The 18,749-nt window shown below is 37.1% G+C and overlaps 1 protein-coding gene across 10 annotated transcripts in view; it reads left to right on the forward strand.

Moving 5' to 3' along the window:
* The window catches only part of LOC107680621 (probable phospholipid-transporting ATPase IA), a 162,157-nt gene that overhangs the window by 98,163 nt on the left and 45,245 nt on the right, over positions 1–18,749 (forward strand). For all 10 annotated transcript variants that reach the window (XR_001633167.1, XM_016476592.1, XM_016476593.1 and 7 more), the window contains 7 exons: positions 870–919; positions 1,171–1,240; positions 1,757–1,841; positions 2,336–2,475; positions 5,335–5,473; positions 9,059–9,123; positions 16,072–16,244. Coding sequence is in view for 9 of the 10 variants with exons in the window: in XM_016476592.1 (XP_016332078.1) it covers positions 870–919; positions 1,171–1,240; positions 1,757–1,841; positions 2,336–2,475; positions 5,335–5,473; positions 9,059–9,123; positions 16,072–16,244 (722 nt within the window). In the remaining variant the exon portion in view is untranslated. The remainder of the gene's footprint in view (positions 1–869; positions 920–1,170; positions 1,241–1,756; positions 1,842–2,335; positions 2,476–5,334; positions 5,474–9,058; positions 9,124–16,071; positions 16,245–18,749) is intronic.

Below are 18,749 nucleotides of genomic sequence, written 5' to 3' on the forward strand. Positions count from 1 at the left end.
CAGCACTGGAGGGGATAGTGAGAGATCCGGCCGATGTGCTGCAGATATCTGTGCAGAGCTCTTAATAGAAACTTGCTGAGTGAAGATGAGAGAAAATGTAATTAGTGAGACAGAAAGCGCTGCTGTTTTCTTAGACCTGGGAGCGAGGAGTCACACTTTGCAGCTGTAATTGGTTAATCTGATGGCAGCGCCAGGGGAAGAGAGCAAGTCTTGTGCTCCCTGGCCTGTAACACACTCTAATTTTGGCCCTTCAGTGCAAGACATCTCCCACCATTTACCCCATCATCATACTCGCTCGTTTCTAAAAGTCACGGGGGCCAAAAAAAGCAATTAAAAGTTTTAATTTCCTGCTCCCTGGTGTCAAGATGAGTTCAGTGTTTCGAAATAAGCTAAGAGAACAGTAGAGATCTCAAACTCTGGGCTAATACAGTGTCCTAACCAAGCGTGACGTGACAAGATTTCAGTGACAAGTCATTTTATTGTAATAATGTGTGAAGCAACCAAATCACTGCCAATCAGTGTGTTTCCTGGTGAAATGTGACACATTTGTTATCTTTTATCCAATTATTCTCAGGTTCCATAGCAGTTTCCCTTAATCCATGATGGCATTAATATACATTAGTAAATGTATTCATAGAATGATATAATATATGATAAAATCTATTATTTTTCAGTAGGCATCTAGTATTTATTAGTATTCACTATATATTACATATATATCATTTTATATATATGTATATATATATATATGTGTGTGTGTGTGTGTGTGTGATTTTTGTATATGTTTCATGTAGGTTATACAGCACAAATATGAAGAAAATACAATAGTAAAATATCTATTATAATATAGTAAACATTTTTTCTTACAGCATGGAGAGGAGGAGAAATATGAATTGCTGCACGTTTTGGAATTCACAAGGTAAATATTTGCAGCACAAGTAGATTTTTATTTCATGTTTTCTTTTCTATTTTCATTGTCATTTGTTCAGCTCTGCCCATTCTTTTTGCTGGAGAGAAAACAAAAACAACTTGATGGTTTTGCTGTATTACAGCAACCATATTTACTCATAGTGGTGAAGATGATGATGATGATGATGATGTCAGTGATTATGGTAGTAATGATGATGGATGATGGTGCTGTTCTGTGTTCTCCCTTCCCCCACCCAACAGCACCAGGAAGAGGATGTCAGTCATCATGCGCACTCCATCAGGAAAGATCCGCCTTTATTGCAAAGGAGCTGTGAGTATCTGTCTGTTGCTATGGAAACTGAGCCATCAGACACTTGCAACAAGACATGTAAAACTAAACTAATATTACATGTAAAACTAAATTTATTTATTATAAATTGAATACAGTCATGAATATGATGAATGATAATTATATCTATAATGAAATTATTTTTACATCAATTTCTATATCAGTCATTTTGGCCACGTTGTACAGTAATCTTGAGTAATCTGAGAGTGTGTGTGTCTGCATATACTGTAATAATTGTTATTGTATGTAATATAAGCTGGAAGCGCTCTTTAGTGCTCAGACAGAGAGTGATGGGAAAGATGTTTTTCCTCCCACATCACATCCCAGCTGTTGTGTAATGCATTAAAACGTGATGAAATATTAACATGTTACTATAAATGTGTTCATGAAGGAAAGAAAGAATGTAGAATTAGACATATGTCATGACTCCGTGCTGACTTCATGGATCACACAAAATGCAGAGTAGCAAAATTAAGCCCCATGTTTTTTGTCTCCCAGGACACAGTGATCTATGAGCGATTAACAGACAGCTCCAGATACAAGGACATCACCCTGAAACACCTGGAACAGTTTGCCACAGAGGGTGAGAGACACACACACCTGCTAAGTATCTGCTGTCTCACTTCTGTTCATCCGTAATCAAATGTTAGTCTGTTCTGCACCCACAATCCAATCAAATCACTGTAGGTGTTGATGATGGTTGCCAGATCCGCTCATAGAGAGAATGAGAACTGAGTATTAGGAGAGACTGATGTGAAATGTGTGTGCTTGAATGGACTGGCATACTACAGTACTTCGCTCTCTTGTGAGGATGACGCCCCCTGGTGGAAGAACTGAGATATATCAGCCTAACAGGACCCTCAAGCAATCAGTTGCTTTGTCTTTTAAACATCCTGCATGAATAATTAATGTTGAGCAGAGATCATCCACTCAGCTTTATTAGCATCAGTCTAAAAACAGATGATGGCTTTCTTCTTGAGGAAGATTAGAAGAAAGGGATTTTTTGAGGAAGGCAACGTGTTGAGAATTAGCATATCTAAGAGAAGCTTGTGTATTCATTTTTGCGCATTTTTGCAGGACTCCGCACATTGTGTTTTGCTGTGGTGGACATCTCAGAGTCATCCTATCAGCAGTGGCTGGAGGTTCATCATCGTGCTTCGACGTCGCTCCAAAACAGGGCACTCAAGATGGAAGAAAGCTATGAACTAATTGAAAAGGTGAGGTATCCAAATAGCTTTTCCAGGGTGCACAGATGAGGTGGTCTACATCCAAAGATCACAGAACCTTCCAGAACAGCATATGTTCTCCTTGCTGCACCAAAATTAAGACCCAGAGTAATTCTTGTTTATTATATTGCTGTACAGAGATATACATATGTTTTTACAAAAACAAGAAGTACCACAAGGTATCATGGTGTTACCATCGACAGTATCATGTGACTCTGAAGACAGGAGTAATGGCTGCTGAAAATTCAGCTTTGCCATCACAAGACTAAATTACAAAAAACTACAAGAAAAAAATGACAAGAAAACTTTTTTTGGAAATGTAATAATATTTCACAATATTATTTAGCATCATGGGTCTCAAGGAGCAAAAGAGACTTTCAAAAAGCATAGAAAAATCTCACCAACCCCAGACTTTTGAATGGTAATGCATATACCTTCATGAATTCAGTACCATGGTATTACCACAATTGTCCTCCTACAAGCAATAGTCCTTTATCATAGTTATTAAAATCAGTAACAAAGTCCATGTTATGTTAAGTTGGACTTCTCATCCTCAAATTTCATAAGGTAATTTGTCTTCATAAGAGGGACGGTGTGAGGAAACGTCAACACAGCCATATTTCACAAATGATGTGCTTCTGAGAGCACTCGGGATTTTGAGGACAGTCTGCAGGATACACAGCAGTCCCTCTTCTCCTGTAGGAAGTTTAGTTTGGCGAGTTACAGAACAGCTCCATGGCTTCGGTTTGATCAATGAGGGCTGGGTTTTCTCTGCGCACATGGCATCCAAAAAAGTATAAACGATTAGGCTCAAACCACGAAGAAAGCACAGTGGTGGACCTGTGGAAAGCTGGGCTCTGGAAGTGTTCGTCAAACATGGCCGACCACCATCGTTAATCACTGGCTGAAGCAGCCCTGCCAGCTTTTCTGAGAAAATGGATCTAATCAATCATTTCACATAAAAGCTGCTGGTTTGACGGATGTAATTACAACACTCCTTCAGCAGGGGGCAACGGTGGCACCTGATGTTCCAGCAAGCTCTTATAATGTATCTGCGCAGGAATAGCAGTTAAACTTCTGAAATATCTCATTTCTGGTCTGAGCATAATCAGAAATGATTTACGTGAATGAAGTAATACTTGTTATTAAGGTAATAGGTAAAACATTAGGTAAAAAAAAAAGAAACTAAAAACATTGCTTTATAGGGCACATGAAATGTTAAAAGGAAAACTCTTTATTAATAGATGATTGGATTACATGCTCGCTGCAAAATAAAAATAAAAAAATTTCATTAATTTGGTAAGATTGGGTTTAATGTTTTTAAGTAAGTTTCTTATGCTCACTAAGCTTGCATTTATTTGATCAAAATACAGTAAAAACAATACTATTGTTAAATATTATTACAATTTTAGTAACTTTAAACATATATTAAACAACTGTTTTCTATTTTAATATATATTTTTATTTAATATTCCTGTTATGGCACATGATCCTTCAAAAATCATTCTAATATGCTGATTTGCTGCTCAAGAAACATGTCTTATTATTGTCAGTGTTGAAAACAGTTGTGCTCATTTTTAATATTTTTTGTGGAAACCGTGATACATTTTTTCTAGATTTCTTTGATGAAAAGATAATTCAAATGAACCGCATTAATTCAAAAGCATTTTGCATAACATTCTAAAGGTCTTTCACTTTTTTCAATTTAATCCATCCTTGCTGAATAAAAGTAATAAAATAATAATATTAATAAAAACAAATCTTACAGACCCCAAACCTTTGATCTGTAGTGTATGTACCTTGAATTCACATCTATAATAAAATTATTTGAAAGTTGTTGGAGGGTATTGAACTAACAATCATTTTGTTTTTGAGTATAACTAAGCAGACAGAATCCTGTAGACAAGTTAGTAGAGTTTATTGGTTGTTATTCCCAAAGTTCTGCACTTGCCTTGCTCCTTAAATCATTAATTAATCAATTATTCTGATTCATGTGATGTTTTCAACTACCAAAAAGAGATTTTGCAGATTTGTGCCCTTAAAAGAAAAAAAAAATAGAGCATATTAAGTAACGGTTGTATCACATCCGCGCCCCTGCTCACCACATTACCGATCATCTTACAGGAAGCCATTTGCTCTCACTCGCTCTCTTTTTCTTTCTCTTTTTTTCTCTCTTTGGTGCAGCTGACTTTCCTCTACGGGGTCCTGTCAAAATCCTGTCCGCTCCAAATAGGATCATGGTTGGTCAAAGGGCCAGGGGCTTCCTGAGAAAAACACATTAACAGTCCACACGCTCTCTCTTTCTCTCTCTGTCTTATCTCTCTTGCTCATACACACATAACTGAGTCTTTGTAATCCAAGAATGAGATGATTTTTCTCAAATGCCCCTCTGGTCCTGAATTAGCATCTAACTGTAAGCGTAGTCAACTGACTGTAGGAAAATGCCAGCAAGAATTACTAATGCAGCTCCGCGCACTTATTTCCCGCTTTTGTTTAGTTTCAGGTATCACTTCACAGCCTTTCTCAACTCACTGTTTGAAATATAAATGAACAATTTCATGCTCATATGTGTTGATTTGTGAAAAGTAGCTGTAAAGAAAGGAATACTGTAAAATCAGCTGGTCATTATCCCAAAATAAACCCCAGCAGGGAGATACAAGATCCTGATCACCGCGTCTGGGCTTATTTATTAATAATGCCGATAGCGGATTATACATTATATCTTTCTTTAATCTGCTTACAAACAGGAATCACTTGGGAAAAGACTGTCCTCATTTATCAGTGCTTTCTAATTGATTGATTGATTTATTTTTATTATTAATAATATATTTTTTGTCTGTTTCTCTGCAGAACTTGCAGTTGCTGGGGGCCACAGCGATTGAAGACAAACTTCAAGACAAAGTACCTGAAACCATCGAGACCCTCATGAAAGCCGACATTAAGATCTGGATCCTGACTGGAGACAAACAGGAGACCGCCATCAACATAGGTGAGAGTTAAACCTATAAAGTTTGTTTGTATGAACATACACCTTGATTGACAGTCGAGACCAGACAGGAAATGATGTGGAGATTAAGGGGAAGTGGACAGCTTCATTTTTCTAGTTTTAGTTCTATTTAGCTCTTACAGATGAGATGCATTAGGTTTTTTTCCTGATATATTGACACTAACCAGTAAGAATTTCTCTGGCTAATTTAAATGATCAAAAATATACACAATCCTTCCTCAGACCTCTCTCGCTCTTTCACTCAAACGAACACAGCTCTTCCTGACCGGCTGTCGCACAGGTAAAAGGTGTTTGGTTTCTTTCCTCATCCAAAAGCTGATGTAATGCACATGTCCTCGACCTGCTCGACTCTAATCTGTCCCTGCAACCACCACCAGCTCTCAAAACAGACCGTGGCCCCCATTTCCCTGTGATGTGGCATCTCGTATTAGTCTCACAGCTACACGGCTACCAATGTGGCTTTCGAACAGGCCTCATGTTAAATTCTACGGTCAGAAAAACAGATCCTAACAGAGCACAGTCTGTGACCACCTACCAACACTGATCCTGAATCAGCCCATTGTGCCCAGCGGCCAGCTGTGCCGCGGCTTGAAAACGCACACGCTCCGAGAGGAAGGGATTTTTACTGGACCTCCGCTTGGCTGGCATGTACTCTAAAATAAAGACACCCATGTCTGTGTTTACTTTGTATTTTTTGCTTTTTGTAATTCATCATTTGGAGAGTTGGAGGATGACAAGAGACAAGAGTCTTCCAGCTAGTATAGGTTCCCAGAATCCTTTGCCAGTATGGTTAAAAGGTGTCTGAGGTGATATGACCAGCTGTTTTTAAACTTATTTTTCTATCTAAAATATAAAGACAGTACAAGGAAAAAATAAGTATTTAATGAGACACATATTTAAATTTCTTAAATATTTAAATATTAAAATGTGATATATACAATGTAGTATGTAGACAGCAAAATTGAATAATTGATTCTGAACTTAATTGACTTTAACATTATCATCGTACTTAATAAAATTGTTTAAATATCTGGGAAGCATTAACCTTTTATTAAGGTGATATGTATCTTAATAAAAGGTTCATGCTTTTTTTTAATTGATCACAAATTTTAAAAAAAAATCTATTAAATGAAGTTTCATTTAATGTATGCACTTTACCAGCCTTAAAAATACAATTTAATAATATATTTATTATTACTATACTATATTTCTTAAGGACCTCTGGATTAGACAGCACATCACTATGCATTTCTTAAGTTGAAGTAAAGTAAATTTTTACATTTGCACTTGCACTCTACAAAAACATGAAAAACTATCAGAAGTGAAGTGAACCCCAGGACTGTGAAGTCAAGCGCAGTTTAATCTTGGGTTAGCGGGCACTTAGAGCTGTTTGGCCGCCACTTGCACATAGTACATGAAACCGCTCCAGTTCTTCTATCCACACTAGCCCTCTGACGGCCTTATTAATGTATCAGACCATTAAGCAGAGAGTTGGAGCGAGGACAGGCGAGCTATCCACACTGCGCTGCTACCGCTGAGCTGTTACTCCTGGCCACTGGGTGCCACTGTAAAGCCTCAGAGATTAAAGCCCAAACAAACAGCATGCGGCCAACGCAAACAACTCAACATGCCCTCTTCTAACCCACAGCCACTGCCAACAGACCGAATGAAAACCCACCCTGCAGTAGCACGGAGCCAATGCAACCGCTGAGTGTAACCTCAATGCCTCCTTTCCAGATTCATACAGAATTATGCTGCGTCATGCAGGTGTCTCAATGTAAATCTATCGTTTCTACCAAGGGTGTTTTAGTTTAACCATGTTGAAGAGGGATGAGGTGACGTTACTGCCAGTGGTCAGAATGAAGCTGCGGAAATACGTCAAGGTTTGACACTTGCTGTCAGGAAACCAAATCTGTTTTCCACACAGACAGGAAATTTTGGTGAATATGCAAGTTTGAAATCAACAGAAATGCTTTAAACAGGAATGGCAGGACAGGACACCGGCACCCAAATACATACGCATTCATGCTCTTATTGAATTTGGTCACAGTCACATTTCCTTAAGGGTGAAGTGTGTCATCTTGTTTTTTTTTTCTGTTAAAGTGTGTAAAGTTGGTTACAAGGCTACTATTCACAAGTTCCCGATTGGTCCTACTACTGGCTCGGTCAAGTGCTTGAATTTGTGACCTTAGGGTTTAGGAAACCTGTTTTGGAAATGATTATTTTTGCAGTATTGTACAGTGATTCTATTGGCATAGAACAATAAGCTATACATTAAATAGTGTAAATTATTATCATCCTTTTATACTAACTATTGTTATTGGATCTAATGAGATTAATAAATCAAAAGTAGGTCAGTACACTTGAATCAAAACGCAATATAGACTAGTGACTGTGAATATTAAGCCGCAAAAAGACCATTTATTTAGCAGAAAATGTAACACAACACAGTATTTCTGGGAAAACCAATAAATAAATAAAATACCAAAAGCTTTGTTTTATGAAATCAATTAATTAGAGATACTTTTGATTATTAAAATCTAATGAAACCATTCAAATGGAATCCAGAAAAGTAATGGAAAACAACATTTGGTAAAAATAAAGAGGGGGAAAAACATTTTATAAGGCCTTAATGTAATTTTTGTTAAACTTTTAATAAATTGCTGTTAAATTGTGTAAGTTTCATGATTTCAATTAATTAGACATGTTTTTTATTAATAACATTTTATATAACCATTAAAATGGAGTCTGGAAAAATTAAAATGGAAAAAAATGAAATCCAGAAAAATTAAAACAGAAAAAAATGGAATTTGGAAAAAAAATACAACGGCCCTATATATATATATATATATATATATATATATAAAACCGGTATAATGTATGTTTTACAGGTATAATGCAAGTCCATAAAAGCACCAACAATTATAGATGTTTGAAATATTGTTGCTAGGATAAATATAGCAGGTCTATCTGATACATAATTACTGTAATTTAATATAACTACTGCTTTTGGGCAATTCTTGTCCTTTACAGTAACTTTTATTTAAAACTAGTGTCCCATTGATTCTTTCCAGCACACACACACACACACAAACTGTTCCCCACGGACATCACTCCTCAAATACTGAGGTGTTGGTAACCTATTAAACAGCAAATATGTTGTTTAGACACATCCTGATGGCTGATGGGATGTCTTGCTTTTTTTATCGGGTTGAGAGAGCCTGCTGTCAAGCTTCCAGTTGTGATTTCATACGAATAGTGGAAAGGCACATTAAAACCAATGCGGCGTGGGAGTTTTAAACTCAGGTCTGCTGTAAACTTTAATCACAAAATGTGCTTTTCACTCCTCAATTAGTCATTTCTTTCATCCGTTGCTGTGGTTACACGTCGCATATCTTTGTAATGTTGATCTATTGCTGAAATACTAAGTTGCGGCAAACCATTTGTCATTTGTTCAAATGCCAAGCAAGGCGTTTTTTCCACACAAACATACCATATGTTTTAGGCTTAATAGTGAGAGGTATAAGCAATGAGTTTTCTTTTTTCTTTTCTCTTTTTTTCCTGAAGGACACTCCTGCAAACTGCTTACGAAGAACATGGGCCTGCTGGTGATAAACGAGGACACCCTGGATGTGAGTACTGAGACGGAGGTGTATGTTTATTTGAAAAAACAGTTACATGTCACCATTTGTAATGCAAGCTCAGAGAAGAGATGAAAAGACACGACAGCTGACGGATCGCTTCAGCCCCCCGGTACATGAAAACATGTGACATAATTCCCAATGTGACTCTCTTCCAGAACAGTTATAGATTTTGTTTTGGGTTTTCATCCAAACCATTCCCCTCCGGTTTCTGTCTCCTATTTCTCTGAACGAAAAGAATAAAGTGACACAGTGGGGCTCAAAAAAATGTTGTGTTTTTTATGATTAAACTATTTTATTATTATTATTATTATTATTAAATATTTATTGTTTTGTTATACTACTGTTCAAAAGTTAGGTTCAGTAACTTTTTTTTTTAGAAATTGATTATTTTATTTGGTAAGAACGGATTAAATTGATCACATATGACGGTAAAGAATGCTGAAAAACATTCTCACAGTTTCCACAACAATATTAACCAACATGACAATGACAAATTACAAAATTGGTTTCTCAATGATTATATAGAAAATGGCAAACATCAGGTGATCATAATCAATCCTCAGACTCCACTTCAACATCTGAAACAAATTAATGGGAACGATAACACATCAGGCAAAAATGCTGTTAATAAACATTGTATCCACAATTTAAAAAAGAAAAAAAAGTTGCTGCAAATTCAGTCAAGTTCCATTGCTATCAAAAGAATAAAAATACTTTTTTAAATACATGTATCATTTTAAAAAGTTATTTTAAATTGTAATAAGATTTTATAATATTTTTAGTTAAACAAATGCCGCCTTAGTAAACATAACAGACTTTTAAAAACATTAAAAATCCTTCCAACCACAAACCTTTAAAAGCTAGTGTGTGTATATATAAATAAATAAAAACGAAAGGAAGTAAAATATGAATTAAAATATTAACATTTATATTATTTAGTATTGGATTTGTCCCCCTTTTGCTTTAATATTCCAGCATGAATTGAGATGATCCAAAGAGTATCTTGATCTTCAATGGAAGCAGGAACATCAGACCATCTGTACAAAGGAGTAACATGATTTTTTTTTTTTTTTGGCCTAGAAATAGTGAAGAATCTTTCAAATTGATTTTACATCATACCGTTTCCTTGTTTTGAAATGTTCAACTTTCTGAAACATTGTTTATTTCCAGGTTTAAATCATGTATTTTGAAATGTGGTCTCAGACTTTGGGATCCTACTGTATATGTTGGTCAAATGGAGCTTATAGGAAAGAGAGGATGTGGTTGCACCGCATGGAGCCGTTTAAAAGACGGGAAGGGGTCGTGGACTTAAAATGGGTTTAGGACCCTCTTTCATATACACACACACACATGCACAAGGTACAGGCCAATAACTCCCTGATGGGAGAATCTATTCTGTTGACGATGAAACCGAAAGCCATCCGCTTTCAAAGAAGGAAACCATTTGAAACGCACACACACACAGCCTACAGGTCAGCTGGCCCCTGCAGGGAGGGTCTTGTCTGTTGTCTGTGGAAGTTAAGGGATCTAGAAACCATTTTGCGCAGCTTGTGCACATGCAATGGAACCCCTGATCGGGTGGGGCCCGTTCCGTTGCGAGGGGGGTGGGGTTTGGGCGATGACGGACGGCTCTCAGTCTGTCAAACAGCCGTTTAGCGTGATAGATGGAGCCAAAGAAAAAGAGGAGAGAAAAGTGACGTGACATGTGGCCAAGTATGGTGACCCATACTCGGAATTAGTGCTCTGCATTTACCCATCCAAAGTGCACACACACAGCAGTGAACACACACAAACCGTGAACACACACCCGGAGCAGTGGGCAGCCATTTTATGCTGCGGCGCCCGGGGAGCAGTTGGGGGTTCGGTGCCTTGCTCAGGGGCACCTCAGTCGTGGTATTGAAGGTGGGAGAGAGCGCTGTACATTCACTCCCCCCACCTACAATCCCTGCCGGTACGAGACTCGAACCCACAACCTTTGGGTTATGAGTCCGACTCTCTAACCATTAGGCCACGACTTCCCCAAATAAGGGGAAATAAGAGGAGTGTTCCATAAAGCAGACGGCCGCCATTTGAAATGTCAGCGTCTGGTCTCCCATGCATATGCACATGCTTATACAACACGAGAAAAGAAAACAAGGAGGAATTCTCGGAGCGCTCGGAGGTCCGGCAGTGGTGGGATTTGCCGTGCTCTCACATTGCAGGAGAAAACACTGGAACAGTGCGCCTCCCTTCCCCTCGGTCCTTCTCTTGTTTTTTGAGTTTAACACATTCAGCGTATTAAGGAAAACAAGATGGATGAAGGAGCCCACTCATCCGGCCCAGAGAGAGGGGTTGAGGTCTTCACCGGACGTCTGAGGGAGTTTCATTATCTCAGTGGAGGAAAATGCAAGGCACTGTGGGACGGGTCAAAGAACAGTAACTCAATAATCACATTAAATATGCGGCGGACCGCAGTGCCTTCTGCTGCTCGCAAATGAAAAAGAGCTATAGTGTGCAGATAAGCCGAGAGAATGGAGAGATTGTGGAAGAGGAGGAAAGAAATGGGGCCAAAAATAGAGCTACTACAAAGAACAGAGCTCACTGTCTTTTAATTTAATTTCATGTAAAGGAACCGTTTTCTAGACTATGTAGCATTTATTTGATGTTTTTCCTCCCTTGAGGTCTATTTTATAATGTTAGTGAGTTTCATGAACAAATACAGTTTGTAATTTAGTTTCTTGATCATTTTTCCTCTACAAGTGCGTTCATGCTGACAGCATTTTAATTGTTGATATTGCTTACTATTGGTTACTAGTAGACAGGCCCACACAGAATTTGTGCTTGCACAACTAGAATGCCATAGGTTGAAAGCAATATTTTTCTGTTTAGTCATTATCATATTTTTCTTTAGTTCTTGGTAAAAGTTGTTTTTTTTCTGTGTAATTTTAATTTCAAATTTAAAAAATGTTTTTCTCAACATTAAAAAAATGTGTTCTCAGTGATTTTGTTAACATAACTAAAGTTGCTCTTGAGATCTTCATTTTCATTTTTCTCAAGATACTCAAATTTTCTTTTTTTTTCAAGAGCACAAGAAAATTCAGTTGAAATAAAAAAAAAAAAAAAAAACTTTATACTTTTGAAGTCTCCGATTTCAGATTCTTACCATTTTATGACAGTATTCAAACAATAAATGCTGTTTTGGCACTGTTTTATGTGGAGAGAGATCACTGTAGCGGCTCAGTTCAAGAGAAGTGGCAACGCAAAGTGCATGTGAACTGATGATTTCCTCCTCTTTAATATCCATTTCAGCATGAAATAAATATGAATAAACATTCGGAGGTATGTTAAAAGAAAGATTGCAACTTACCAAAATCCATATCCTGTCTCATGTAATCGCTTAATTAGTGTTTCAACCGTGCAAAGATGTCAATATAACAGCTTGTAAACAATGTCACGTAATGTCACATTTACTCCAGAAAAAACATATTCGGTGAGCATAAACTCGTTAGTCAGCTAGAGAAATTAACTCTAGAGATGAGCATTTTGCTAGATGTATGCACCATATAACATATTCATTATAATGAACGACGCCACTGTTATATACTGTTATAATACTGTTCTTCAATATTTATTTTATTCTTAAATCCGTCAAGTTGTTATGACAGCCACCATTTAATGTTTATATTTCAAAAAATGGATTGGAGTAGAAATTTAATTAGGCAGTGTAATTGTGACTTTATTATTATAAATCTTTGAGTGTAATTTAAGCATTTGTATACAAATCGATTAATTTTAACCTTCAATATTATAGTAATGTAGTATCAACTGACTCTCATTTATATTTTCCAGCATTAGTTGAGAGATTTTTTTTTCTTTGAGAACATTTGGCATGTATTGTACCTGATATGTTTCCAAAATAATCGATATTGAATCGAATCGAATTGAATCGAAAGCTTGTGAGTCAGAATCAAATTGAATCATGAAATTTGTATCAAAACCCATCTAATATGCAAAGCCATAACTGTGATTCCTCGATTCTCAGTTTCTGCCATTTGTATTTCTTTGATCTGTTACTGTTTTTCCTATATACTGTAAGTTGCATGAAAAGAGTTGACCAACAATTGGGATTCTTGTTTGAAATAACAACCATATTCTCTCTTTCTTTCATAGCCAGTTGATTCTGTCAGGCAGTAGTGTGCAACTGAGTGTCCATCTAGGCACATTTATATACATTTGTGAGTGTATGTATGCACTTGCAGTCTTCTATCTGTCATTACTTCTTTGCATGACACATGTAACCCGGCCTTTTTTCCTTCCGTTTCTTGTTTATAATGTCCGATATCACATGCTTGAGTCCAGGCATCTCAGTAAAAGGATTTCCAAAGCTCCTAAATCAGCCGTTATCTGCTGGATCTTGGCCGTGTGTGGAAGCGCTGATGTACTGTATATCCCACTGATGCTTTCTGCCCACTTGCAAAGCAAACACTCTTAAGTCATCACGGTCCGGTTTGCTCGCACAACCATAACACAGAGGCCTGTTTGGACGACTGAGAGTGTTTAAGCCGAGCTTCCAAAGTGGAAGACTGGGAAATGGTGATGACTTGTGAGGAAATGGAGACATTGTCCTTTCATTAGTCTTCATAAGCGGTCTTATCATCTGATCTTATACTGTCTGTGGCAGACTTGTGTATTATATACACCCATTACACGCGAGGACACCTACAGAATGGACGCCACATATTAGAGAAGCTCTTACAGCTGCACTTCTCTCTCTTTCTCTGAAACCTGAGGCTTCTCTCTCTAAACCCATGGATTCTCTCTCTAAATATTTCCTTTGAGCTTGGGTTTCAGAGTCTGTTATGCCAGGAGAATGTTGGTTATTCCCTGAGGTGTAATCTCACTACCCTTAGGCATCTCCCTTCCTCAACACACACACATACACACACATTCAGTCTCAGATTTAGTGGTGATCATCAGCATAGATCTCCATTGGAGCTTTTCGGTGTAAGACCGCTATAATGATTATAATGTGCCATGTAACTTTTTATTTGTTCTTTTGGGGGGTTTTATTGTCCTTTTTTTTTGTCGTTTGTCTTTCATTTTGTCCTGTCATGTATCGGCTGATATAAGGTTCCTGTCACGTATCAGATGATATAGATCATTAGCATTGGACCAATTTAAAAATGGTAGCAATTTGTTTTTGACAAATATTTAATTGTTTAAAATAAGCTGTATTTATTTAGTGTTTATTTAAAAGCAACAGTGTCTCCATGTTTCATTAATATTGCTGGTTTTTGTTTCAATGATAATACTAATAACTTATTTTTTTATATAATTATTAAAACACTAAAAACAGCGATAACGATGAATTAATATTTAAAAGAACATTATATATCACTTTTTATTCTTATTACATAGGATAAGTTATTATATTATATTATATCAGCTTAATGGTATTGGTCAGATGTTTGGCAAATTTTTAATATGTCTGTCATTAAGCAAGAAGTGATGTTATTTATATAGCTAGGTTTAAAAAAAATGTCAACAGTTTAATTAATGTTAACACGCTTGTTTAGAAAGATTCTCTTCAGCATTTTTTTCTCCACTATGAGAGTAGTTGACCTAAAAGAGAAATCTAACCGTAAAAGGCCCTAACTCTGACCATTCTGCTCTATTTTTGAGACATTTTGAATACTTTGGAATTCTTCAGCGTTCGATCCTGTCTGCTCTGCATAAACTTGCTGTTATTAGTCATTATTTCACACCTTGGATACAGAAGGGCTTGTTTGTGTCATGGTCTTCACAATGTTGGAATGTGAAGCCAAAAACATGCTGGACAGCTGTGGGACATGAGCTGCTGATAGAGACATGCACTGGTTTGTTTACCCACAATGCTCAGGGATTTAAAGCTATGAAGACCAGCTTCTTTGAGGAATTTCTGTGATGATTAGTAGTGGAGGTAGTGGAGACCACTGACTCTCTTTCTTCTGATTTTTTTAGTAGTTGTTTGCAGAACTATGAGCTAGTGTGTGGTGTTTCCTCTACTACCAGGATTTGGATCATTTTATGAGCAGGAGCTGTGTGATTTTATAGGAAATTTTTATGGAGTGCAGCAACATTCCTAATCCAAACACAGAAGCATCCTCCCACACATCCCAAATCCTTACAATAACAGCCTCTTACTACAAGGTGTATTTTCTGCTGAAAGTACAGTTTTCACCATTAAACTCAGTTTAAAACAGCATTCAGGTTAAGTCAAAGATCCCAATTTTTCTCTGGCCCAGTCAGTGTTGATTAAGGTCTTGCAGGTTTAATCAACACACAGAAATATTCCTGGCTCCCGGTTTGAGCCCATACAGCTGGGACAGAACATTCCTCTGAAATAACCCATAAACCCAGACGTATGCTCACTCCGATTGCGTGAACACAATAGAGAGGGAGAAGACTGAGGTCTGCAGCTTTGCTAGTGCTCAGGGTAAGTTCCCATGCCGTTGTGTTTCCTGGTCAGGGCCATTGAAAGGCCTTGTTCTAACAAACGAACCATCACACCCAGCTTCGGCTTTGCGCTCTCCGTAATGAAGTGTGCCATATGTATGTTCTCACTTTGATGCCCTGTGCATTGACAATAAACAGACGTAAACCCCATGTGCAAAAGTGTCTGGTGCTCTGCATGTGAAATCCTATGTTATTCTTGGGACTGATTGCATTGGCATTGAAGGAAAACGGGGAAATGATCCCGGTGTTCATGTGTGGTGTCTCATCAGACGTCTGTGAACAGTTTTATGATTTATTGCATTACAAATCCCTATCATGATGAATTCAGTCTTTTGAGTTTAGCGTTCCTCAGAGAAATATTTACATACCAGCTGATTTAGTTAGTTACACAACTGTAATAATGTCATTTTGTATGAAATGTTTATCAATATCTTATGTTATTCTATACATGTTTGTGTGCAGGCTACCAGGGAGACACTCAGCCATCACTGCAGCATGCTGGGAGATGCTCTGCACAAGGAGAACGACTTCGCTCTCATCATAGATGGAAAGACACTGAAGTATGCCCTCACTTTCGGGGCACGCCAGTATTTCCTGGACTTGGCACTTTCCTGCAAGGCTGTGATATGCTGCAGGTATGTAACTATACCTGGGGAATTTGCTGAAAATCAGCAAGAATAACTTAATAACAATAACATAAACCCTTACAAAGTATTACAACAAAGATTCACTGTACCAGGGTTTTTAAAAACAAAAGTGCCACAAGGGGGCACTTGAAAGTAAATATTATCCAGATAACATTTCAGTTTATTTTGGCTGTAGTACAAAGACAACTAAAAGTTAATAATTTAATTTGGGAGACAAAAAGTTTTTTTTTTTAATGGTTAATTTTCACACACAATCCAAATGGGTCTGTCAGCATGAAAATATTAAGCTGAAACTTTATGAAGAGAGACCATCACAAGGGAATCATCATATTTGTTGGTCTTTGCCATCAAAAAGTAAAAAAAAACACAATAATTTAAAGAAATTTAACTATTGCTAAAAATTAGCGATGGACGATATGACCAAAATTTTATATCACAATATAAGTTATTTTATTTCACGGTACGATATGTATCACAATATAGTTATTTATAGTTATACTGTAATATCGAAGTTCACCAAAGACAAGTAAACAGTCAGCGATTAAATAAGAATAAGAAACTAATTACAATTAGACTGCTGTCACTTTAAGAGCTGCCCAGATCCAATATACTGTTACACGTGTTTTCTTTAAAAGATTTTTTTTAACCATTCAAGGCCAATAAAGCGGCAAAAATAACTCCGTTCAATACTCCCGCGCTCTATGAGCACTGTCTTCTCATGCGCGCGCCTCTCTGACAACACTCAGAAACAGTGCGCGCATATAGCGAAATGTTATTTCGCTGCTGTTTGCATTTCAGCAGCTTAAAATCACTTGTTTTTAAACCGCAATGCTTAAAAATGTGTGCAAACAATACGTTTTCTTGACCACGTAGCACTGCAACGTCACATGACCGTGTAACCGCGATAGAGACGATAGTCAAAAATCTCTACTAGTTGACAAATATCTACCGGTTAATAATGTCTACCAATATATCGCACACCCCTACTACAAATGAAAGAAGTCTCTTTTTTTTATTATTACAAATTTTCACTGTAATCGGATGCAGTTTTAAATTTATTTCCGTTGTTAAACCAAAGTACACAGGAAGTTGTACTGTCATGCTCTGCTTAAATGTTTACTGTTTCACAGGTGGATGTAAATATGTTTTTGCAGGTTAATAACCCTTTGCCCTCCAGGGAACTGACGCCATCATTGGACATTTTTCTGCACTTACAAAAACATCAAGTGACTGGCAGACAATTACAGGGAAATGCCGCTGTGCTGTTTAAAGAACAAATTACCTTCCCTTTAGGTCGCAACCTTCCCAATAAACATAATTATACTAGCTCTCAAAGCAGTAATTTACTAATGAGTGTTATTTTTTTATAATAGTAGATTGTAGTCAGAATGTCTGTCAGTTATACACAAAGTTAAACTGTGTGTTAGCAGACTAGTATGAAGCGTTTAAAAAAAATGCTACACAGCGAAAGAAACATATGAGGAACCAATTGAGCGTGACAAGGAACTGCCAAAAATCAGTCTCAATTTCCAGAAACAATGCACACCACAGGTGCCACAGCCATTATGCAATGCTTGATGTAATCTATCCGATCTGCCTTCGCTCACTACACACACATACGAACAGCCACATGGTGTCCTGAGGAGAGCAGATTTGTGCCTGCAGATGAGTAAATGTTAAACTGACTCTAGAGGTCTCCTGCTATATCGGCAGCAATCTCCGGTTCACTGGAGAGCCTTACATCACTCTACATTCATTGCTTACAAGATGACCTGTGAACGTTAAAACGGGGTTAAACCCCAGAGGAGCTTTTCTAGCCGAAAACGAGACCTTAATTTCATTTGCTGACACAGATGATGCAGTACTGTAATGTGCTGCAAGCTTTTGTATATGTTTTTTAAAGGTCAGGGATCCTGAGATCAGGTTTGGCTTCATCAGGAACACAAATGTGCCTGGTTTGGGCATTTATAAGGTGTGGGTTCGTCTGATTCTAAATGTTATGGGTTTCTGACGTTCGTGAAAAACCATTGAACTTTCTGTAGTAAATATATATTTGTTAGGTTTTTTTTTTTTTCAGAACTTGTGTAAAACTGGCTTGCCAGCTGCAGATGCTGCAGCGATTTGTGAGCCAGTTATTCTTTTGAGTGTTTTTTTTTTTTTAATGGATAAGTCGAACAAGTTCACAAAATGATCAGAAATAAATTGTTGAGTCGGTCTTAATCAGAGTGATATTTTTAAACCTCTATACTCTTTACTCATAATGAATTAATAGGACATATAATAACATTTACTTAGAATTTTTTTGGTCAAATTTTGCATCCTTGAATAAAAGCCTGAATAAAAGTCTATTTCAAATAAATGAGGTTCTTTTGAGCTTTCAGTTCATCAAAGAATCCTGAAAAATGTATAGTTTCCACAAAAGTAGCGCAACTGTTTTTAACATTGAAAATAAAAGGAAATGTTTCTTGAGCAGCAAATCCGCATATTAGATTG

This window comes from Sinocyclocheilus anshuiensis, unplaced genomic scaffold (assembly GCF_001515605.1).
Source record: "Sinocyclocheilus anshuiensis isolate Anshui unplaced genomic scaffold, SAMN03320099.WGS_v1.1 scaffold328, whole genome shotgun sequence".
Classification (NCBI taxonomy): Eukaryota; Metazoa; Chordata; class Actinopteri; order Cypriniformes; family Cyprinidae; genus Sinocyclocheilus; species Sinocyclocheilus anshuiensis.